Source organism: Danio rerio, chromosome 5 (assembly GCF_049306965.1).
Source record: "Danio rerio strain Tuebingen ecotype United States chromosome 5, GRCz12tu, whole genome shotgun sequence".
Taxonomy (NCBI): Eukaryota; Metazoa; Chordata; class Actinopteri; order Cypriniformes; family Danionidae; genus Danio; species Danio rerio.
This window is the reverse complement of record NC_133180.1, coordinates 75,249,878-75,273,707: the sequence shown is the minus strand read 5'-3', so window position 1 is coordinate 75,273,707 and position 23,830 is coordinate 75,249,878. Positions and strand designations below refer to the sequence as shown.

The window sequence follows — 23,830 nt, the reverse complement described above, 5'->3', positions numbered from 1 at the left end:
TAATGAATTGCTTAACAATGCAATAATAATTCAAAATTGAAAAAAAATAAAACATTTTATATAGTTACAGTAGTGTTTATATAGTACAGTAATTATCATAATGTTCAGTTCATTTTTGGCGTAGAAAAGGCTGTAGTTTTGACCCATACACTGTAACTTTTTTAAATATTGCTATAATTTGCCAAATATACCCATGCAACTTAGAAAACAAAATTATCTACTGGGTTATTTATTAAAAAATGTAAATATATCATAATACTATGCACAAATACTCCAAGACTTCAGAAAGCCCACTGGATGCATGTAAAACCTACATAATGAGGCATTCGTTAACATGTTTAGTTAAGATGAAGTGATGCGATGAGACTCGACAAAACTAGGCTACTCCCTTTACAGTCAACAATGCCGTCTACTTTGCCAGTGTGTAATTGTCCTGATGATTTTCTTTCTCCCTGTTCATTTCTTCAACTTGTTTGCTACACTACTATGAAGCAAACATGTTTTAAAGTCATTTTAAGTGAAACTAACAACCTGTCAGTGTGGCTTTCTGGTGAAATATCCCTGTTCAACAGCAGTTCTCTAGTGTGTGCTTCTGTCTTCACAGGATTCATATTGTCACTTGGAACGTGGGCTCAGCGATGCCTCCGGAAGACATCACTAATTTGCTGGGCCTGAATGTTGGAGATGGAAACACAGACATGTATATTATAGGGTGAGTACATTAGCATTTGTGAAGATCATTTACAACAGATAAAAGACTCATGGGCAATCAAATGATGATAATGTTGATGTGAAATATGTGGCGCTGCTGGACCACCACAGTTTCAATTTCTTTACGCTTAGATTTTTTAAATCACCTGACGGCTGAAAAAATATGATTGGCGTTGATGTTGAATTGGAACTTGTTTGGCAGAGATACGACTGTCTGAATACCTGGAATCTAAGGGGTACAACATAAATCAAAATGAAAAATTCACATGCAAATTTAAATTGAAGTTACATCCCACATAGCAAAATTTCTCTGGCCCAGCTCTGACCCACACAATCAGGTTTTGCTTGGCCCACATGCCGCAGTGAATTACGGTACATGACTGGACCAAATCTGGCTTCCAGACAAGGGCCAAACACAGAGCATATCTGGGCCAAGTCTCAGCCAAGTTAATAACTCATAACTGGGTCAGATAGGTTGGTGTGTCACGATTGCATTGAAATTGATAAACCCATGGAGTGATGCGCTTTAGGCACACTATGGGCACGCTTTTTCTCAAAGTGACCTGATTGGTCGAATTTTTTTTCTTTACTCAAAAATGATTTTAGTGTATTTTAAATGTGGGTCAAGACTGGCCAAACTCACATGGCCCACTCATCAAATTTTTAAATCTGGGCCAAATACTACGTTTTTCATCTGGCCCAAATCTTGTGTGCCGCCTTAAAAACGGTGCCACCTCTGCCAAACCCGGGCCATGTTTGGCCCACATGCTGTATGCCAGTGCCGGATGAATGCCTGCTGTGCCAGCTTTTTGCCAAATCTGGGCCAGAATTCTTTGCTACTAGGGATGGTAAAAAAGCATGACTGGGGCGTCACAGAGGCGCAGTGGGTAGCACGATCACCTCACAGCAACAAGGTTGCTGGTTCGAGCCTCGACTGGTTTAGTTGGCATTTCTGTGTGGAGTTTGCATGTTCTCCCCATGGTGGCCTGTTTCCTCCGGGTGCTCCGGTTTCCCCCACAAGTCCAAACACATGCGCTATAGGTGAATTGGGTAAGCTAAATTGGCCGTAGTGTATGAGTGTGAATGAGAGTGTATGCATCCCCTGCGTAAAAACTTGCTGGATAAGTTGGCGGTTCATTCCGCTGTGGTGACCCCGGATTAATAAAGGGACTAAGGCGACCAGTGAATGAATGATGACAGTAGATAATATTTGACTTGATATTTTTCAAGATACTTCTATACAGCTTAAAGTGACATTTAAAGGCTTAACTTGGTTAATAAGGTGAACTAGGCAGGTTGGGGTAATTAGGCAAGTTATAATAATGATGGTTTGTTTTGCAGATTATCGGGAAAAAAATTAGCTTAAAATAATTTAAAAAAATAAAAAAAATATTTTGTAATAATTTTGTCCCAAAAATGTTTTTTAATCAAATTAAAAACTGCTTTTATTCTAGCCAAAATAAAACAAATAAGACTTTATAAAAATGTTATCAGACATACTGTGAAAATTTCATGGCTCTGTTAAACATTATTTGGGTATTATTTAAAAAAGAAAATAAAAATCAAAAGAGGGCGAATAATTCTGACTTCAACTGTATATCACTAATATGGAAATATTCATATGATTCATTTACAATGCAGTTTGTAAAGTACTATTTTCTGTCTTTTAGTAGAGATATTATATGAAAGATTTGCTTTGTTTACCAAATAAAGTGGATCTAATTGGATTTGCATTGTAAACATTAAATACAAGTTAAAAAGGTCTTACTTTTTATTTGATATATTAAGGTTTTAGTTATGATACTTCCAAAATCATTCTGCATAAATCCACAGATTTTACCAAAATTCTGCACAGAAACAGCAAAAAAATGTCTGTAGATTTCGTCTGGCCCTAGATATAACTCAGTTGTTTGACCACACTTCATTATTATTGTTCATTTATTCATCTGCTGGAGATTAGAACTGAATTTAGAAATAGTTTTGAAACAAATCTTCGCGCTTAACAAATGAAATGAAATATGTGGGCTAATGGATGTGTTCAGCGGAGTTAGTATCCACCATTTCTTTACTCCAACAAAGTAAAGGAGTGAAGAGTAAAAGTAAAGAGAAGAGGAGGAGGCTCGTTCTTTATCCTCCTGCTGCAGATTTCTCTGTGTAACTGATTGTATATGCATTTTTATTGCACAGCTACACACATTCATAATATTTTCGTAAGACAAGTGTTCCTTGAAGTGTGTTCTCCTGCTGTAACGTGAAGGTCATAATGTAGAACGTGACCTACATGAGCACACTGCATGTGGAGCAGCGCCGGCCTCTTCTACCGCTCCTGTCTCAGACGGCTCTGTGTGGAGTTTCAGATTTATTTCTCTTCTCTCTCTCTCTCTCTCTCTCTCTCAGCCTACAGGAAGTGAACTCAATGATCAACAAACGACTCAAAGATGTTCTTTTCACTGACCAGTGGAGCGAAGTCTGCATGGACGCTCTCAGCCCCTTCGGTTATGTGCTGGTCAGTAACGCTCACACAGAGACACACACATAGATGCAGAGACACACAGATACACACACACACACACAGACACACACACAAATACACAAACAGAGAGACACACAGACACTGAGGCACACATAAACACACATGCATGGAGTCACACACATAGACATACACAAACGTACAAATACACAGGCGCACACACACAGAGACACAGTGCATCCGGACAGCACTGATAGCGCTTCACTTTTTCCACATTTGTTTATGTTACAGCCTTATTCCAAAATGGGTTTAATGCATTGATTTCCTCAACATTCTACACACAATCCCCCATAATGACAATGTGAAAAAAAGAGTTTTGAGTTTTTGAAATTGTTGCAAGTTTATTGAGTATAAAAAAAGCTGAATAATCACATGTAGATCAGTGTTCACTGCCTTTTCTGAGGCTCTAAATTGAGCTCAGGTCCATTTAGGGTGCTTTCACACCTGTGAATCGATTCAGTTGTTCCGAAACAGAGATTACAATTGTTACATTGTTGCTCTTTGCTCTTGGAGCGGTTCGCTTTCACACTGCAAAGTTTCTAAACAGATCAAAAGAGCTAAAACAAGTCACGTGCGAGTAAACTCTCCTCACATTGGTCAGAGTGTCAGGGTTTATTTTGCAGTGTCCCGCTCAGCTGTCAGGAGAGGTGGTGGTTTGGTGGTGATTGACAGGGTGCGCGCGCGGCGTGTCTGAGGAGAGATGCGGTGGGGAGGGGTGAGAAGGGTGCGCAATGATGCTTATTTGAGGACCGGAGGGAGACGCAAGAATACCGGGAGATCATCACTCGTTTGCGGGCATCCGGAGACTCGCGAAACTTCCCGCCATACTCATAATTCTCTCTTCATATAGCCGTTTGCCTATTACATATCCATAAAACACTGTGATATAACCGCGCTCGGATCGGATCGCTTTCTCACTGCAATCGATCCGCTCCAGGGTTCGTTTCAATCGAGCCGAGACCACCTCATTCAAGCGATCTCGGAGCGATTACTTTGGCGCGGAACAGAACGCGATTGCCCTGTTCACATATGCCAAACGAACCGCGCTAACTGGGCAAACGAGACACGTTCCGAAACAAAAGTGTAGGTGTGAAAGCACCTTTAGTTTCCACTGATCATTCCTGAGATGTTTCAGCTGAATTGGAGTTCACCTGTGGTCAATTCAGCTGATTGGACATGATTTGAAAAGGCTACACCTGTCTATATAAGGTCCCAGGGTTGACAGTGCATGTCAAAGCACAAACCAAGCATGAAGACAAAGGGACTGTCTGTAGACCTCAAAGACAGGATTGTCTTGAGGCACAAGGCTGGGGAAGGTTACAGAAACATTTCTGCTGCTCTGAAAGTTCCAATGAGCACAGCGGCCTCCATCATTCGTAAGTGGAAGATGTTTGACCACCACGACTCTTCCAAGAGCTGGCCAGCCATCTAAGCTGAGTGATCGGGTGAGACGGGCCTTAGTCAGGGTGGTGATCAATAACCTGATGGTCACTGTCTGAGCTCCAGCGTTCTTCTGTGGAGAGAGAAAAACCTTATAGAAGGACAACCATCTGTGCAGCAATCCACCAATCAGGCCTGTATGGTAAGAGTCTGCTCCCTGCCTGGAGTTTACCAAAAGTCATCTGAAGGACTCTCGGACCATAAGAAACTAAACTCTGATCTGATTAGACTAAAATTGAACTCTTTGGAGTGAATGCCAGGTGTTACGGTTGGAGAAAAGCAGGCAGCGCTCATCACCAGGCTAATAACCTCCCTACAGTGAAGCATGGTGGAGGCATCATGCTGTGGGGATGTGTTTCAGCAGCAGGAACTGGAAGACTCGTCAGGATAGAGGGAAAGATGAATGCAGCAATGTACAGAGACATCCTGAATGAAGACCTGCTTCAGAGCGCTCTTGACCTCAGACCAGGGCGACGGTTCATCTTCCATTGGGACAATGACCTAAAGCACACCGCAAAAAATCAGTGGAGTGGCTTCACAACGATTTGGTGAATGTCCTGAAGTGGCCCGGCCACAGCCCAGACCTAAATCCTATTGAACATCTCTGGAGAGATCTGAAAATGGCTGTACACAGTAGCTTCACAGACACACACACACACACACACACACACACACACACACACAGAGACATAAAGAAGCAGACACACATAAAAACAGACACACACGCAGAGACACACAAAGACAAACACACAAAGAAACAGAGGCGCACTCATAGAGTTGTCATTGCAGCTTAAGGGTGATGTTATATAACAGTGAGTGAGTGAGTGTGTGTGTGTGTGTGTGTGTTTGAGGATCTCTCTGCTGGTCTTTGTCTCTGTCGTGTGTTCTCTGTCCTCCTTCATCTGTGCAGCAGTACTGTATTTCCCTTGTGCAGAAATAAGCTCAGTGTGGTGTATGACACATGATGTGGTATTATACTCAGCCGTGTATTATTATCAGACTCTGAGTACAGTGTATAGTGCAGGCTGAGCGTTCGACTGGTGTTGTTTGTGTGTGTGTGTGTGTGTGTGTGTGTGTGTGTGTGTGTGTGTCTGCAGGGCTGTTGAAATCACATTCTGCTTAATTAATCACACTGCCAGGGGAAGTGCAGTGGAGCTCAGCGCTTTACAGACACATTCACTCTCATGAACTCTTCTAGATTTTGATCATATTTTCAGTTTTATGTTTTTATTTATTTTAATTACTGTTCATTTGAATCTGTTAGTTTTGTATCTAGTAGTTAGTTTTGTACTGAAAGGAAACTAAATGTGTTCAAGTCACTTAATAAGAGATTCTGTAAGCACAGAAAGACTATTTTGAACAGTGCAGTGCTGTTTTAGGATCATTTACAATGAATTGTTTTATTATATATATATATATATATACACTCACCGGCCACTTAATTAGGTACACCTGTCCAACTGCTCGTTAACACAAATTTCTAATCAGCCAATCACATGGCAGCAACTCAATGCATTTCGGCGTGTAGACATGGTCAAGACGATCTGCTGCAGTTCAAGCTGAGCATCAGAATGGGGAAGAAAGGGGATTTAAGTGACTTTGACAGTAGCATGGCACACAGGCTCACCAAAACTGGACAATAGCAGATTGGAGAAACGTTGCTGCTCTGATGAGTCTCCATTTCTGCTGCATCATTCAGATGGTCGGGTCAGAATTTGGCATCAACCACATGAAAGCATGGATCCATCCTGCCTTGTATCAATGGTTCAGGCTGGTGGTGGTGGTGTAATGGTGTGGGGGAGATTTTCTTGGCACACTTTGGGCCCATTAGTACCAATAGAGCATCGTGCCAATGCCACAGCCTACCTGAGTATTGTTGCTGACCATGTCCATCCCTTTATGAGCACAGTGTACTCATCTTTTAATGGCTACTTCCAGCAATATAATGCACCATGTTGTAAAGCGTGAATCATCTCAGACTTGTTTCTTGAACATGACAATGAGTTCACTGTACTCAAATGGCCTCCACAGTCACCAGCTCTCAATCCAATAGAGCACCTTTGGGATCTGGTGGAGCAGGAGATTGGCATCATGGATGTGCAGCCGACAAATCAGCAGCAACTGCGTGATGCTATCATATCAATATGGAGCAAAATCTCTGAGGGATATTTCCAGTAGCTTGTTAAATCTATACCATGAAGGATTAAGGCAGTTCTGAAGGCAAAAGGGGGTCCAACCCAGTAGTATAAAGGTGTACCTAATAAAGTGGCCGGAGAGTGTGTGTGTGTATATATATATATATATATATTTTATCAATTGCATTTTTTTCTGTAACATTTACTTAATTTGTCATCTAAGTATTGACTTAACGTTTATTTCAGCTTCATTCACACACACGCACACACAATTGCACAGCTGTCTTCATTGGGACTTCCCATAGTCGTAATGATTTTTATACTATACAGACTGTATATTCTCTCCCTCCACCCCTAAATCAGAACCTTTTTGGGTTTAACATTTGATCATTTTCAAAATAACGTGATTTATGAGCTGTTTTCCTCATGGGAACCAGAACAATGTTCCCACAACGTCAAAATGTACTGGTATTGCTATACTTGTGGGGACATTCGGTCCCCACAATGTTAGGAATACGAGGTACAAACACACACACCATAGAGACTTTCTGCTCAAGGAATATCCATTTCTTCCGGTTGACTGTGTGTGTGTTTATGTGTGTCTTCTGCAGGCCACGTCTCAGAGGATGCAGGGAATGTTGCTGCTCGTCTTTGCCAAATATTTTCATCTGCCGTTCCTGAGGGGGATTCAGACACAGACCACTCGCACCGGCCTCGGGGGGATCTGGGTGAGTTTCAGTATATCTCTGCTCACAGACACAGCCTTACTTCAGGAGGAAACTCTCGCTTGCTGAAATCCCGGATGGACACTTTTCACATTTCACAGGTTTCTAACCAGCAGATGTCGTCATAGTCGGGTAAACTGAGAGCACAGTGAACAGGAGAGGACAAGTGTTTTGCGTTTGCTCCAATAACAAAAGAAAAACTCAATGATAGTGTTATCAAGACTTTCAGAAAATAGTGTGAGACTGATAACGGCAATTAGAAGGTGGCTCAGTGGTTAGCACTATCGCCTCACTGAAATAAGGTCACTGGTTCGAGTCTCGGCTGGGTCAGTTGGCATTTCTGTATGAAGTTTGCATGTTCTCCCAATGTTGGTGTGGGTTGCCTCCGGTTTCCCCCACAGTCCAAACACATGCACTATAGGGGAATTGGGTAGGCTAAATTGTCAGTAGTGTATGAGTGTGAATGAATGTGTATGGATGTTTCCCAGTACTGGGTTGCAGCTGGAAAGGCATCCGCTGTGTAAAACATATGCTGGAATAGTTGATGGTTCATTCCATTGTGGCGACCCCTAAAAAATAAGGGACTAAGCTGAAGGAAAATGAATGAGTGAATCCTCATTTGCAGATTTGAAAGGTCACACAGGAGCCAGTTCATGGCGTCCTGTTAAACATCTCATGCAGTGTGTTGATGAAATATTAATAATGTGCCGCTGAACACCTGATTAATACAAAATAAAGCCGTCATAATGATAAACTCAGCTCTCACGGCTGTAAGAGTGTCAGGTTTTAGTGAATGATTGGACTACGGAAACCAGACTGTTTTTCTTCTGGGTGTTAATAAGTTAAGAAGTCACAATTATCTGATTTAATCGAGCGTAAACTTACTTTACTTTGTAGTCTCTATACAGTTTGATTACAAACCCTTGGGGTATTGAAAGCATGCACATTTTTATCTGATAAAAACTCTTTACAGTCAGAATTATTCGCTCTTATGTGGTTTTCTTTTTCAAATTTTTCCTAAATGATGTTGAACAGATTCAGGAATTTTTCACAGTATTTCCTATAATATTTTTTAAGTCTTATTTGCTTTATTTTTTCTAGAATAAAAGCAGTTTTTAATTTTTTAAAATCCATTTTAAGGTCAAATATTATTAGTCCTCTTAAGCAATATTTGTTTTACAGCTTCTACATAACAAACTGCTGTTATACAATGACTTGCATTATTACCCTAACCTGCCTAATTAACCTAGTTACGCCTTTAAATGTCACTTTAGCCAGTTAAACTCCCGGGTCTGTGACGTCATCAACTTTTGCTTTAAGATTTAAAGGGCTAGCATTACACCAGACCCCTTTAGTGGTCTTGTTTGAAAGTGTAGAATCTATATTTTATGCACATATGCATCACTTTGGTTTTTATTCTACTGTACTAAAGTTATTTACACTTAAATACACAGTATTTTGGATACCCGAGCTGGGTATTTTACATTGGTTAATTTTCATATTTTTCATATGACACATGTACAAGTTATAGCTCAAATGAAAGCTCTTGCCGGTGCTCATACGGTTCTTGCATTATTTTTACTGAATTATATTCACATGTCAAACAGTTGCCGAATGAATCTCGGTGTTTCCATGGAGCAGAAGTGAAAACAATACATTTATGATCAATAAGCAGCCGCAGATAGCACAGACAGCTGTCATCTCTTACTCCTACCTTACGCTGTGCACTTCAGGGCCATTCTCCTCTGTTTTTGAGGTGATGTGCATAAGTAATCCTTTTATATGTCTGATGTGGTCCAAACACAGTGAATTATGTTTGATCAAACAAAAGAATAGTGAAATATGAAAACAATTATCGGTCCCTGTGGCTTGTACAGCACCTCTCATCAGTTGGAATACAATAACTTCTGCATAGATTATGGTGGAGACATTTGTCTTTTTTCCTATGATTACAGACTTGTGCAGGAACCACCAACATTAATTACAGCACGCGAGACCACACAGAACCTAAAAGATACACTTTCAAATCTGAGTTTATAAAAAAAAATACAAAAAGCGCCTCTTTTTTTAGGTGTTCATTATAATAAAGACAGCATATACCATTATTATTATTATTATTATTATTATTTTAAACACTTTCAATAGTGTTTTATGAAATTCAAAGGGTTTTCTTTAAAATGATGCCAACTTTTTGCGTTTACACCTCTGCATGTGGATTTGGGAAGCTTTTAAATTTGGGTAGGCAAAATCCAGGCGCAAATCCCCAAATAGCAGCAGAGTTTAACTGGTTGGAGGACACATATGATGAAAATCATCTTTCTGTTTGCACAGATCTGTGTGTATGTATAGTGTGTCCACAGCCTCATTGGGGTGATATAAACACAGCAAGTCTCTTTCTTTAAATTTCCTTAAAACCACGTTGTGGTCGGCCTCGAAATGGGAGGGATTTGGATCCTTTTTTAACTACTGCTCTATTGAACAATGTAGAAAAAGGCGTAGCAGCTTCAAATGTCTATCAGAGTAAACTACTGCCTTCAGTTTTAGTTTTTTTATTTCATCTATTCATTTTCTTGTCGGCTTAGTCCCTTTATTAATCCGGGGTCGCCACAGCGGAATGAACCGCTAACTTATACAGCAAGTTTTTATGCAGCGGATGCCATTCCAGCCGCAACCCATCTCGGGGAAACCTCCACACACACATTCACACACTACGGACAATTTAGCCTGCCCAATTCACCTGTACCACTTGCCTTTGGACTGTGGGGGAAACCGGAGCACCCGGAGGAAACCCACGCGAACGCAGAGAGAACATGCAAACTCCACACAGAAACACCAAATGAGCCGAGGCTCGAACCAGCGACCTTCTTGCTGTGAGGCGACAGCGCTACTTACTGCGCCACTGCTTCAACGTTTTTGATTTCATTCGTTTTATATTTAATACGTTTATTAGAGTGGTAGTTCATTCCGATTTGTAGCTGACAAAATGCATAACCCCTGTTTTTTTTAGCTGGAATATGACAGATTGAGCTACCGGTAGCACATTCTGAGGAGGTAGCACAGATCGTCCGGCACCTGATTTTATCGATCATCCTCCTCACTTTCCATTCTCCCTCTTCAGATGTTCACTTTCAGTTTCTTCCGGGACTCCTAACCCTCTTCACTTTCGTCCTTCCCATCCACCCCTCCGCCATCCAACACAAGCCTTCCCCCCAAGGGTCTCCACTTTCGTGCACGACACCTCTTCCTCTTCAGATCTGTTCCAGGACCTCGCAGTTCACAAATTCAGCACTAACATTTTACAAAAATATGCATTTTAGTTTTTTGATAACTGACAGTCGATGTATTTCAGCGTGTATTTTGCAGATGATACACTAAAGCGTTTCACTTCAGCTGATAATAAGCATGCTTGAGCACTCAGAGGTCTCGGTTCTAATGACTGATCGCCATGGTTACCAAACACCTGGACAATGTTTTGATTAATCACCATTTCTGTTCTGCTCGCTTTACCTGCAGACTTTACTAGAGAAATCAGCAGATTTACCCCTTAAATATATACATTCACTTGTACATCACACACATTTCCGCCAAAATTGAGCTCTCATTTTATGTTATGTTAGATAGTTATATCTTTAAAGTACATATGAACAAAACTAAGCAATCAAAACTAAGCATATTGATTTTGTTAGCTCACATTGCTAGTTTTGCAGTGAACGATCCATGTCATTAAGAGAAAAATATTAGTTTGTCCTTGTAATCTTTAATTAAAATGTGAAAACCCTACTGAAAAAAACAGCTTAAACCAGCCTAGGCTGGTTGGCTGGTTTTAGCTGGTCAACCAGGCTGGTTTTAGAGGGGTTTCGGCCATTTCCAGGCTGGTTTCCAGCCATTTCAAGCCTGGTCCTAGCTGGTCAGGCTGGGAGATGACCAGCTAAAACCAGCTTGACGAGCCTAGCCCAGCCAATACCAGCCATGTCCAGCTTAAACCAGGCTGGTCAAGCTGGTTTTAGCTCGTCATTTTCCAGCCTGACCAGCTAAGACCAGGCTGGATATGGCTGGAAACCAGCCTGGAAATTGCCAAAACCCCTCTAAAACCAGCCTGGTCGACCAGCTAAAACCAGCCAACCAGCCTAGGCTGGAAACACCCACACACACTCATACACTACAACCAATTTAGCTTATTCAGTTCACCTATAGCGCATGTGTTTGGACTGTGGGGGAAACTGGAGCGCCCGGAGGAAACCCACGCCAACACGGGGAGAACATGCAAACTCCACATAGAAATGCCAACTGGCTCAGCCGGGACTCAAACCAGTGACCTTCTTGCTGTGAGGCGACAGTGCTAACCACTAATCCACCATGTCACCCATATTTTATTTGTCTTTTATTATTAGTGAGCTTTCAGTGATGATCTTTCACAGCATGACATGAAGACAGTAACTAGAGCACCGTTTTCCTGCACGTCTTCTCTTAAATAAGATAAAAAAAGATTGCAAAAGTGTTTCTTGTTTAATGGGGAAGTCTATGTTAATGAAGTTTCCGGCGTGTTGACTGTGTGCAGGGGAATAAAGGAGGCGTCAGTGCGCGGATGACTGTGTTTGGTCACTCAATCTGCTTCTTGAACTGCCATCTGCCCGCACACATGGAGAACACAGAGCAGCGCATGGAGGACTTCGAGAGCATCCTGCAGCAGCAACAGTTTGACGGACAGGCTGCAACCGGTGTCCTGGACCACGAGTGAGACACGCACACACACATATGTACACACACACACACAGTATAAACACAATATCATACTTCATAATGATGTTTGTCACCAGCAGATGGCGCTGTTGTATTAAAGTTTGTCCATGGACAGTGGTTCTGTTTTCTCTGAAGTCGTGAGCCAACACACCATCAACTCATTTAACGAAAAAATAAATAAATAATTTGCATTAAAAATGTATTAACTGCATATTACCATTAATAAGACCAAATATATATATATATATATGATGATATATGCATACATGAATTAGTTTAACTAATAACTACTGGGTGCTATTAATTAATGTACTACTAGTTAGAATGTGGGTCAGGTTTATTCATTAGTCATTCATTCATTCATTTTCTTGTCGGCTTAGTCCCTTTATTAATCCGGGGTCGCCACAGCGGAATGAACTGCCAACTTCCAGCCGCAACCCATCTCTGGGAAACATCCACACACACACTCAAACACTACGGACAATTTAGCCTGCCCAATTCACCTGTACCGCATGTCTTTGGACTGTGGGGGAAACCGGAGCACCCGGAGGAAACCCAGGTGGGAAAACGCAGAGAGAACATGCAAACTCCACACAGAAACGCCAACTGAGCCGAGGCTCGAACCAGCGACCTTCTTGCTGTGAGGCGACAGCACTACCTACTGCGACACTGCTTCGCCCTACGGCCAATTTACTTTATTCAGTTCCCCTATAGCGCATGTGTTTGGACTGTGGGGGAAACCGGAGCACCTGGAGGAAACCCACGCCAACACGGGGAGAACATGCACACTCCACACTGAATTGCCAACTAACCTAGTTGGGACTCAAACCAGTGACCTTCTTGCTGTGAGGATACAGTGCTAACCACCGAGCCACCGTGCCACCCCATATTTAACTGTAATTATTATAATAAGAACATGATTATATGTCATCTTATAATGTCATCTTAAAAGGTGTTGTCATGTGTTTTTTCATGAGATCAGGTTTTTAAAAGTGATGTAGAGTTATTACAGTGTATACGGAAATCAGAGTGAAATGCAATGCCTCTTAAGACCTTTTTTAAGACTCTTTCCTAGAGATGCACCGATGACTTTTTTTTGGAACCGTTCTGATCCCGATACCAAAATGTTTACCGAAAGTATTTTGTGTTGTCATAAACGAACGCGTCACGCAGCTTAAATTGTGAATGAATGGTGAAGCTGATGCTGAAGTGAACATGAGTTTAAGCAATTGATTATTCATCTGTGCTTCACATTAAACTATGGAATGGCTATAGTAGCCTACATGACATCTTTTCAGCACCTTATAATAGGCTACGTTCATGGCTTAAAAATTGAAGAGAATATAGCTCACGTGCAAGATCGGATTTGGATCTGTACCATCCGGCCGATACCCAATCCAGCTAAAATATGCGCTATCTAACCGACATCCGATCCAAGTATCAGGATCGGTGCATCTCTACTCTTTCCACACATTTTAATACCTCATAAGCACTTTTCAACCAGAAACACTGGCGAGATTTTAACTGACAGTACATTTACTAAATATTAATGTACGAAATGAATCCAAAACTAAAACATTATTCATACACTGAATACAAATCTATTAAATCTAGCTAATTCAGCAGGTTGGCGCCTGTAGAACTGCAGAAATAATGATGTACTGCAGTAAACAAAGCAGCATGATGACAAATCTAGCAGGAGTTTATTGATATCATAAACTACACAGCATCCTGATATCCGCAGATTTAATTCAGGCTAACTTTAGCATACATTGCATGATCAAAATGATGTAAGATTTAACTTCTTGCAAAACAGCATTTAAGACTTTTAATACTTTTTAAAGGTCTTAAACTTCTCTACATTGATGTATTAACTTTTAATAATTTAAGACCCCACGGACACCCTGTATTAACTATTATTATGATTATATGATTATGAAACGTATTGAATTTTTTCCCAGAGATGGGTTGCGGCTGGAAGGGCATCCGCTGCGTAAAAAACTTGCTGGATAAGTTGGCGGCTCATTCCACTGTGGCGACCCCAGGTTAATAAAGGGACTAAGCCGACAAGAAAATGAATGAATGAAACTTGTATTGAATTTGAGTTGTGATGACAGCATGATCTTTGAAAAGATACCATGTAACTTGGGACGTATTTTTGCAGTTTGGTTTTCTGGTTCACATTAAGCTATCAAATGGCTTTAGAACATTTGGGAAATAGTAGCCTACATGACAACTTTCTAGTGCCTTATAATAGGCTACCTTCATGGCTTTTGTTGGCTTATAAATTACAGAGAATATAGCGCACACGCAAGATCGGATTAGGATTGGTACTAGCTAGCCGATATACAATCCAGCTAAAATATGCGCTATCAAACAGATATCCGATCCAAGTATCAGGATCGGTGCATCTCTACTCTTTCCACACATTTTAATACCTCATAAGCACTTTTCAACCAGAAACACTGGCGAGATTTTAACTGACAGTACATTTACTAAATATTAATGTACGAAATGAATCCAAAACTAAAACATTATTCATACACTGAATACAAATCTATTAAATCTAGCTAATTCAGCAGGTTGGCGCCTGTAGAACTGCAGAAATAATGATGTACTGCAGTAAACAAAGCAGCATGATGACAAATCTAGCAGGAGATTATTGATTTCATAAACAACACAGCATCCTGATATCCGCAGATTTAATTCAGGCTGACTTTAGCATACATTGCATAATAAAAATTATGTAAAATTTAAAGGGCACTTATGGTGAAAAATCTATTTTTAAAGCTGTTTGGACATACATGTGTACAAGTATAGTGTATATTCTGTCATATTGGGGTAATATAAACACACACAGTCCTTTTTTTATTTTATTTAACAACATATAAACGGTGGACCAATCGAAGCGGTTTTCAGATCGACCGGAACTTGACGTAGGAGTGCGGTCCCCCCGCCCACCATTATCGATTGACAGCTGCGCGCATTAACATGTCTCCGTAGTAATGGAAGTAATCATATCAACAAGACAGGACGGGCGCAAAGCAACCGGGAATAAAAGGTCTGTTCAGTTTGCTAGGATCATCAATCATCATCAGACGCGATCAAGAGTGAGTTTTACAATGTTTTACTTGTTTTAAAACGTGTGCACGTGTGTAATGAAGAACAGCCATTCACTTCAGATTCACTTCATCAGCACAGCCACGTGTCTCTCTCACTGTCTCTCTGTGTGTGTTTCTGCGCTATGTATGTGTGTGTGTGTGTGTGTGTGTCTGCGTGTCTACGCTATGTATTTGTGTTTGTGTGTCTGCGCTAAGTGTCTGTTCTGTGTATGTGTTTGTTAGTGTGAGTATTTCTGCGTGTCTACGCTATGTATGTGTGTGTGTGTCTGCGCTACGTATCTGTGCTATGTGTGTGTGTGTGTCTACACCATGTATGTGTGTGTGTGTCTGCACTACGTGTCTGTGCTGTGTGTGTGTGTGTGTGTGTGTCTGCGCTGTGTGTGCGTGAACTCATTGTTGCAACTCCACAAAAAATGCATCAAATACTGATTGGTAAAGTTCTTACTGTAGTATTTCTCACAAACGTTACGTGAGATCTGCTTCCTGAGGGCGGCGATTGAGGCATGCTGCTGACAGGCACGTGGGAACGGTGGGCAGGGTTGACTCGCCTTAAAGGCCCAGTGCAAAGAAACAGCAACAACCTTTTCCCAGCTATAATACAGACACTTCAAACAGCTATAATCAATACTCTGATAGGTGTTTTGAGTTGAAATTTTACAGACACATTCTGGGGACACAAAAGACTTATAATAAATATAAAAAGTGGTAACCTATGTGCCCTTTAATACCTTGCAAAATAGCATTTAAGCTTTTTAATACTTTTTAAGGGCCTTAAACTTCTCTACATTGACTTATCAACTTTTAATACTTATTAAGACAACACGGATACCCTGTATTAACTAATATGATTATTATTATTATGATTATGAAACTTGTATTGAATTTAAATTGTGATGACAGCATGATCTTTGAAAGGATATGATGTAACTCGTGGACGTATTTTTGCAGTGTGGTTTTCTGGTTCGGAGACCTGAACTTCCGAATCGAGGATCTGGAAATGCAAGTTGTGAAAGGAGCCATCGACAATAACAAGCTGTCCGTATTATGGGAAAAAGACCAGGTGAGACGGGCATGTGGCCATTACACACTCAGCCAAACACCAAACACACCCGCCGTTAATGTCAAATCACACATTTCTACAGATAACACTCATCTGTCAATATTGTGCACATGTCAAATGTCATTGAGGAAGGAGCGCTGCTTATGTTTTTAGGTACCTTTTTGTTTAAATATTTGCATTTTTAAAAAAACTCGTATGATTAGTCAATATAGGCATATTTATACTCGCACTGTATGTAAAGTTTAAGGTAAAATTATTCACCCTCCTGTGAAATTTGAACTCTTTTTCAAACAAAAAGAGTGTGCCGCCATGAGGACAGCACATCATATTTGACTAGATCTTTTTCAAGACACAGGATTCAGCTTAAAGTGGCATTTAAAGGCTTAACTAGGTTAACTAGGCAAGTCACTGAACAACTGTGGTTTATTCTGTAGACATTAGAAACAAAGGAATCTTAGGGTGGATAAAAATATTGACCTTAAAAATACACATTAACTACTTTTCAAGAGTTCACACTTAGCTGATGATTGATTATGAGCAAGTTTGGCATGCTGTCCCGGTAGAGAGCCCTGAGCCCACAAGGCCCTTGAGCCCTGGGCTCCCTCCCGTTAGGGGTGCTCCTAGCTTAGGTAGATCTTGACAACTCCCCCTTGATAAGAGCTGATGACTAAGGCCCCGTTTACACTAATGCGTTTTAGTTTGAAAACGCATAAGTTTTGCTACGGTTACGCCATCCGTCCACACTACGCGGAGTTCTCGAGCGCCGAAAACAGAGCTTTTTGAAAACGCTGGAGAGGCCGTTTTCATTCTGAAACGCTGCTGCTCCGTCTCAGTGTGGATGATGGAAAGACGGAGACATCTGAAAACGGAGGCGGGGCTGCAAACGTTCGCCTCTCTGATTGGGGCGTTTCCTCAATATTAAGTATCCCACACACAGTTCAGTCTCGCATCCTCTTCTTGTAAGTTAAGACTTCGCAAGTTTGATCAAGGCTGCAGTCTCCCCCTTCTCAGGTTGATATGGAAAACATACCGAGGACACGGGTAAATCTTCAAAGGGAACAGTGTACTTTATAACTTCATTCACATCACCCTGGCTACGTTGTTTCACTTTCTCAACAATAAAATGTAAACATGATTTAAGGAACTGCCTATTTTCATTTTAATATTAGAAAACTTAACAGACAGCAGAAATGTTGAGGCGCCGTGCTGCATATATGAGCGTCATCTTCACTGTGTGGATATTTATAACAAAACGGAGCCGATAACAACTGCCTCCTTTCAATTTCAGTGAAAATACGAAACGCACCCTCTCTTTTGCTGAATATCAGTTTTAATAATCGATAATTATAAAAGTATAACATACAATAAGTTTATACATTGTAGGAAATAAAGGCAAGCGATCAGTCAATGTACCTGGATTAATCATTAACTTATCTTTGCGCTTAACCAAAACATGTTACCCGTGAACAAATAACTTAATAGATTCCAATGACCAACGTCAGGGAATATGTCGTTAGATAAAGACAACAAGATGAATGAAATATCACGTTTAGCAAATATAGTGAGATTAGATCCAGCTAGAGATGCTTGATCAGCAGTCCGACAAGCAGAGCTCTCATCTGGGTAGAAATGCTGGAGCGCTTGCCCGAGAGTGTGTGTGTGGTCACGTGATGTGCGTTTTCAGCGTTTTGGTGTGGACGGAGAGCTGTTCAGAAACGCTGGGTAAAACGCGAGTGTGGACGCGGATCGTTTTCATTCTACAACACCGTTTTAAAACTAAAACGCACTAGTGTAAACGGGGCCTAAAATGATTACACAGAAACGACAGCCGTCCTGATAAAGGACTAGAACCGGTGACTTCCAGCTGCGATGCAACAGTGCCAGCCACTGGGCCGCCGTGCCGCCCTGTGAAGGTGGAGAAGTAGGAGTGGAAGGGGGGGATTCTTCAAATCGAAGATGACTGTAGTGAGAAACCTTGGGTGTTTATAGTGGGTTAGGAATCGTCTGATTGGTTAATCATACATAGCTAATGCAAGACCAGCCGTGTTCAATCATAAGCACGTGATCCTCTCGAAAATAGTTCACTGATTCCAGCCAAACTAAAACAAATAAGACTTTCTCCAAAAGAAGTAAAATATTATAGGAAGTACTGTGGAAAAATCTCTTTCTCTGTTAAACATCACTTGGAAAATATTTGAAGAATAATTAAAATTTCACAGGGGGCTAATAATTTTGCTGTATGTTTGTCCTCTTTCCTCCTCCTGCAGTTGAATATCGCCAAAGACAGTGAGACGGTGCTGGAAGGTTTCCACGAAGGGCCGCTTAAATTCCCTCCCACCTATAAGTTTGATGTGGGGACAGACACATATGATACCAGGTAAAATAGCGAAGTTCATTTAGATCTTTGAGTTATAGATTTTCACTCACCGGCCACTTTATTAGGTACACCTCACTTTTCCTGGCTGGCCCCCCTTTTAACTTCAGAACTGCCTTAATCATTTGTGGCAGAGATTCAACAAGATACTGGAAATATCCCTCAGAGATTTTGCTCCATATTGACATGATAGCATCACGCAGTTGCTGCAGATTTGTCGGCTGCACATCCATGATGCCAATCTCCCGTTCCACCACATCCCAAAGGTGCTCTATTGGATTGAGAGCTGGTGACTGTGGAGGCCATTTGAGTACAGTGAACTCATTGTCATGTTCAAGAAACCAGTCTGAGATGATTCACGCTTTACGACATGGTGCGTTATATTGCTGGAAGAATGCTATGGAAGACAGTGGTTACAGGTGTCTTCAAAATATCTTCTGTTTTGTTCAACAAAAGAAAGAGACTCAAAACAGATTCAGAACAAGTGAAGAGGAAGTAAATAAGGATTCAGTGGAGATTTAGGGAGTAGATATTATTATTTAAAGCCGTCGAAACTGTCAATTGTGTATAACTACTTGAAGATGTGTAAATAGTAAGTAAATTGTCATTTTTTGAGTGATCTATCCCCTCTAGTTAATCCTCATCTTTCTTAGTGGTAAAAAGCGTATGCCAGCCTGGACTGATCGTATCCTGTGGCGCTTGCGGCCGATGGCTCAGGTCAGCAACAGCACATCCAAACGCAGCTCTTTATCAGGTCTGACCAGTGGAACTCGCGTTTCACAGCATTTTTACCGCAGTCACATGGAGTACACCGTCAGTGACCACAAGCCTGTCTCCTCTGTCTTCACTCTACAGGTAAACACAATATCTGAGGCTACATGTACAGCTGAAGTCAGAATTATTCGCCCTCCTGAATATTTTTCTTGGTATCTTTGTCATGATGACAGCACATATTATTTGACTAGATATTTTTGAAGATACTAGTATTCTGCTTAAAGTGACATTTAGAGGCTTAACTAGGTTAATTAGGGTTTTTAGGCAAGTCATTGTATAACAGTGGTTTGTTCTGAAGACAATTAAAAATATTGCTTAAGGGGGCTAATAATATTAGCCTTCAAGTGGTTTAAAAAAAATTAAGAACTGCTTTTATTCTAGCTAAAATAAAACAAATTAGACTTTCTCCAGAGGAAAGAATATTATAGGAAATACTTTGAAAAATTCCTGAATTTGTTAGTCATTTGGGAAATATTTGAAAAAATAATTCACATGAGGGTGAATAATTTTGACTTTTTTAAAACAGTCTTAGCTTAGCATAGATTATTGAATCGGATTAGACCATTAGCATCTCGCTTAAAATGTTCCAAGAATTTCCTATTTAAAGCTCAACTCTTCTGCAGTTACATCGCATACGAAGACTGACAGAAAATGAAAAGTTGCTATTTTTATATGTAAAAATATGAGGCTGATATGGCTGGAGGAACTATACTCTCATTCTGGCGTAATAATCAAGAAACTTTACTGCCGTACCATGGCTGTAGCAGGAACAATAATATTCAACACAGGCTGATTCTGAAAACGTAGTCCTATATACGTTTCTGGAGATCGTAAATGATGTAGCCAGAGGTATGAACACTAGGGGGCAGTATGATGCTGTTTCTTTTTGCGCTTACCAGCTGTCCGCTAACCACCGTATGGACGGCTTTCCCGCTGTTACCAGTTTGTCCAGTAGCTTGCCATGTACGTCGCAGAGAAGAGTTGAACACAACGACAGGCTTCGAGTTTGGCGAAGAACAGTTCCTAAAAGCGGGAAAGACAAATACAAAAGCTAGAGAATTAAATAAACAACTAAATAACAGGGTGAGAAGGAAGTAAAATCTAAAAAACATGGTAAAAATCAGACGAGGGCTTTTCTTTTTTGAATTGCTTTTGAAAACTGTCAGTTGGGTTTAGGGAAGGAGGAGGATGGGTCATTCGATCAATCGGTCAGTCAGTCAGTCAGTCGACAGCGGCCTCTGGTGGATTTACGCGAGAACCGCAGGCATGAACGGCACTCGCGAGAGAAATTTGAGATCTCAAAAAGCGTACACAGCGGCCTCTGGTGGATTCGCAAAAACTGCAAAAAATATATAGCTTCTGGGATGTATTTGGCGCTCTCCAGAAATGTATATAGGGGTACGTTTTCAGAATGAGCCTGGGTTGATAATATAACATTTTATTATACATTTTTTTATTTTTTAGTTGTTTTAAGTACACGATGTAACTACAGAAATGTCTTTATTTATTCTCTTATTTACAGCTTTAGAGATGCTTTAAATAGTAAAAATATCAAATCTCTTTTAAAAAAAATGTTGAGCGAGATGCTAACGGTCTAATCCAGTTCAATGATTTATGCTAAGCTAAGCTAAATATCAGCTGAAATGATTAAAAAGTCTAAAACTCAAATGTTAAACTTAACGGTTACTGTAAAATGACCCTGAGTGTTTCTTTAACATGTGCTGGTCTTGCAGTTTCCGTATAAGGTGGACATGCCTTTGGTGACAATCTTCGTGGAGGATGAATGGAGAGAGATTTCAGATGCAGTGGCCAAATTTAAGGTGGCGCCCAACTTTGCTCGAAGCTCCTGGGACTGGATCGGCATTTACAAGGTTATTTCAAATGTTTCATCTGTTCTGAGAATTTAAAGATTTAGGAGATAGATGGTGGCAGCACAGTGACTGTGACTCAGTGGTTAGCACTGTCGCCTCACAGCAAGAAGGTCACTGGTTACTGGTGGCATTTCTGTGTGGAGTTTGCATGTTCTCCCTGTGTTGGCGTGGGTTTTCTCTGGGTGCTCCGGTTTCCCCCCTCAGTCCAACCACATGCGCTATAGGCGAATTGGATGTGGGTTAAATAAGGGACTAAGCTGAAGGAAAATGAATGAATGAGATAGATGGCAGAGATATAATTAGATGTTTTTGTCACTTGAGTTTTGTTGATATGTAGATATAAATTAATTTGTGCTTGTAATTTCTCAGGTTGGGTTTAAGCACCATAAGGATTATGTGGCGTATACTTGGGCCAAGCAGGAAGAATCGGATTTCCTGAGACAGGAGCACCAGGTAATGGCAAATCATACATGCATTTACCTGCACAAATAGACATTTATTTGTATTCGGACATGTTGAACTGTGTGAGCTTTATTGAGGAGTTTTTATTCGGAATCTACAGGTGAATTTTACAGAGGAAGAACTGCCGAAGGAGTCTGGAGATTTTATATTGGGTTACTATAGCAACAATACGAGCTCCATAGTGGGCATTACTGAGCCATTCCAGGTATATAATCAATTCATATTTTTAATTCCAACATGTATTTGCTATTTATTAATTCAATTAGCACGGTAATGAAGCATTGTATCCATGCCTGAAAAAAGGCGAGCGCATTACACTGCATGCGCTAATTTTTGTGTGAGCATTCAGTCTCAATAATCAATAGAAAAGCCTTTGTTGTTTATTACTGTAAACAAATGCTTCCTATAATCACTGGGCAGTTTTTTGCATGTGTCTCCGCTGGTATTTCTGCCTATTCATCTTTAGCAATGAGCTCTAATTCTTTTATGTTGGAGAATCTCCCTGCCATCACCATGAACTTTAGCCTTCTTCACAGATGTTCTATTGGTTTTATGTCAGGACTCTGGGTGGGCCACTGCAAAACATTTTATTCCAGCTTGTATTTCCTGTTTATTAATTATTTAGCATGGTAATGAAGCATTGTATGCATGCCTAAAAAACCGAGCGTATCACATTGCATGCGCTACCTCTTCACTCCATGTTTGTGTGAGCATTCGGTCTCAATAATCAATAGAAAAGCCTTTATTGGCTTTCACAGTGATCAGACGCTTCCTATAATCACTGAGCAGTTTTTTGCTTGTGACTTTCTGCTGGTATTTCTGCCTATTCATCTGTAGCAATGAGCTCTAATTCTTTCATGTTGGAGAATCTCCCTGCCATCACCCTGATCATTAGCACCCTCCACAGATTTTCAATTGGGTTCATGTCAGGACTCTGGCTGGGCCACTGCAAAACTCTTTATTCCAGCATGTATTCCCTGTTTATTAATTAAACTAGCATGGTAATGAAGCATTGTATGCACACCTGAAAAAAGCAAGCACATCACACTGGATGCTCTACCTCTTCACTCAATGTTTAAGTGAGCATTAGGTCTCAATTAACAATAGAAAAGCCTTTATTGGCTATCACAGTGATCAATCTCTTCCTATAATCGCTGAGCAGCTTTTTGCATGTGTCTCCATTGATATTTCTGCCCATTCATCTTTAGAGATGAGCTCTAACACTCAGGTTGGAGGGTCTTCTTGCCATCACCCGGATCTTTAGCTCCCACCACATATCCTCAATTGGGTTTATGTCAGGACTCTGGCTGGGCCACTGCAAAACTTTTTATTCCAGCATGTATTCCCTGTTTATTAATTAATTTAGCACAGTAATGAAACATTGTATGCACGCCTAAAAAAAAGCAAGCACATCAGACTGCATGCTCTACACTCCAAATTTGTGTGAGCATTCGGTCTCAATAATCAATAGAAAAGCCTTTATTGCCTATTACAGTGATCAAACGCTTCCTATAATTGCTGAGCAGCTTTTTGCATGTCTCCAGTGGTATTTCTGCCTATTCATCTTTAGCAATGAGCTCCAACTATCTCAGGTTGGAGGGTCTCTTTGCAATCACCCTGATTTTTAGCTCCCTCCACAGATATTCAATTGGTTTATGTGAGGACTCTGGCTGGGCCACTGCAAAACGTTAATGTTTTTGACTGCTATAAATATATATATATTAATATTTTGTGCATGTGAATTTGGTTTCATTCAAGTTGAATTTGTTTTTGTGTGACTTATTATTGAGACTAATCTTAATTAGGATAATTAATATCGTAATAATGGGCAGGTAATAGGCCAGAAGTAAATGGTGTTAATTGTTACTAAAGTGTTCCCGGATAAT

General features: G+C 40.6%; 1 protein-coding gene and 1 long non-coding RNA gene across 7 annotated transcripts in view; one reads left to right on the top strand and one right to left on the bottom strand.

Annotated features, from left to right (window-relative positions):
* The window catches only part of inpp5jb (inositol polyphosphate-5-phosphatase Jb), a 57,421-nt gene that overhangs the window by 31,898 nt on the left and 1,693 nt on the right, over window positions 1–23,830 (top strand). For all 4 annotated transcript variants that reach the window (XM_002662195.8, XM_073951684.1, XM_073951683.1 and 1 more), the window contains 10 exons: window positions 605–712; window positions 3,109–3,217; window positions 7,428–7,544; window positions 12,100–12,275; window positions 16,352–16,463; window positions 18,731–18,840; window positions 19,491–19,692; window positions 21,345–21,482; window positions 21,852–21,935; window positions 22,045–22,149. In XM_002662195.8, the coding sequence (XP_002662241.3) occupies window positions 605–712; window positions 3,109–3,217; window positions 7,428–7,544; window positions 12,100–12,275; window positions 16,352–16,463; window positions 18,731–18,840; window positions 19,491–19,692; window positions 21,345–21,482; window positions 21,852–21,935; window positions 22,045–22,149 (1,261 nt within the window). The remainder of the gene's footprint in view (window positions 1–604; window positions 713–3,108; window positions 3,218–7,427; window positions 7,545–12,099; window positions 12,276–16,351; window positions 16,464–18,730; window positions 18,841–19,490; window positions 19,693–21,344; window positions 21,483–21,851; window positions 21,936–22,044; window positions 22,150–23,830) is intronic.
* The window catches only part of LOC141385682 (uncharacterized), a 42,499-nt gene continuing 18,884 nt past the window's right edge, over window positions 216–23,830 (bottom strand). The window contains exons 3-4 of one of the 3 annotated variants that reach the window (XR_012406541.1): window positions 20,508–20,634; window positions 216–671 (exon numbers count right to left, since the gene is read on the bottom strand). This is a non-coding gene — a long non-coding RNA (uncharacterized lncRNA). Of the gene's footprint in view, window positions 672–3,567; window positions 4,755–7,037; window positions 7,679–20,507; window positions 20,635–23,830 lie in introns of those variants that run through there. The other 2 variants (XR_012406543.1, XR_012406542.1) reach the window with 2 other exon arrangements.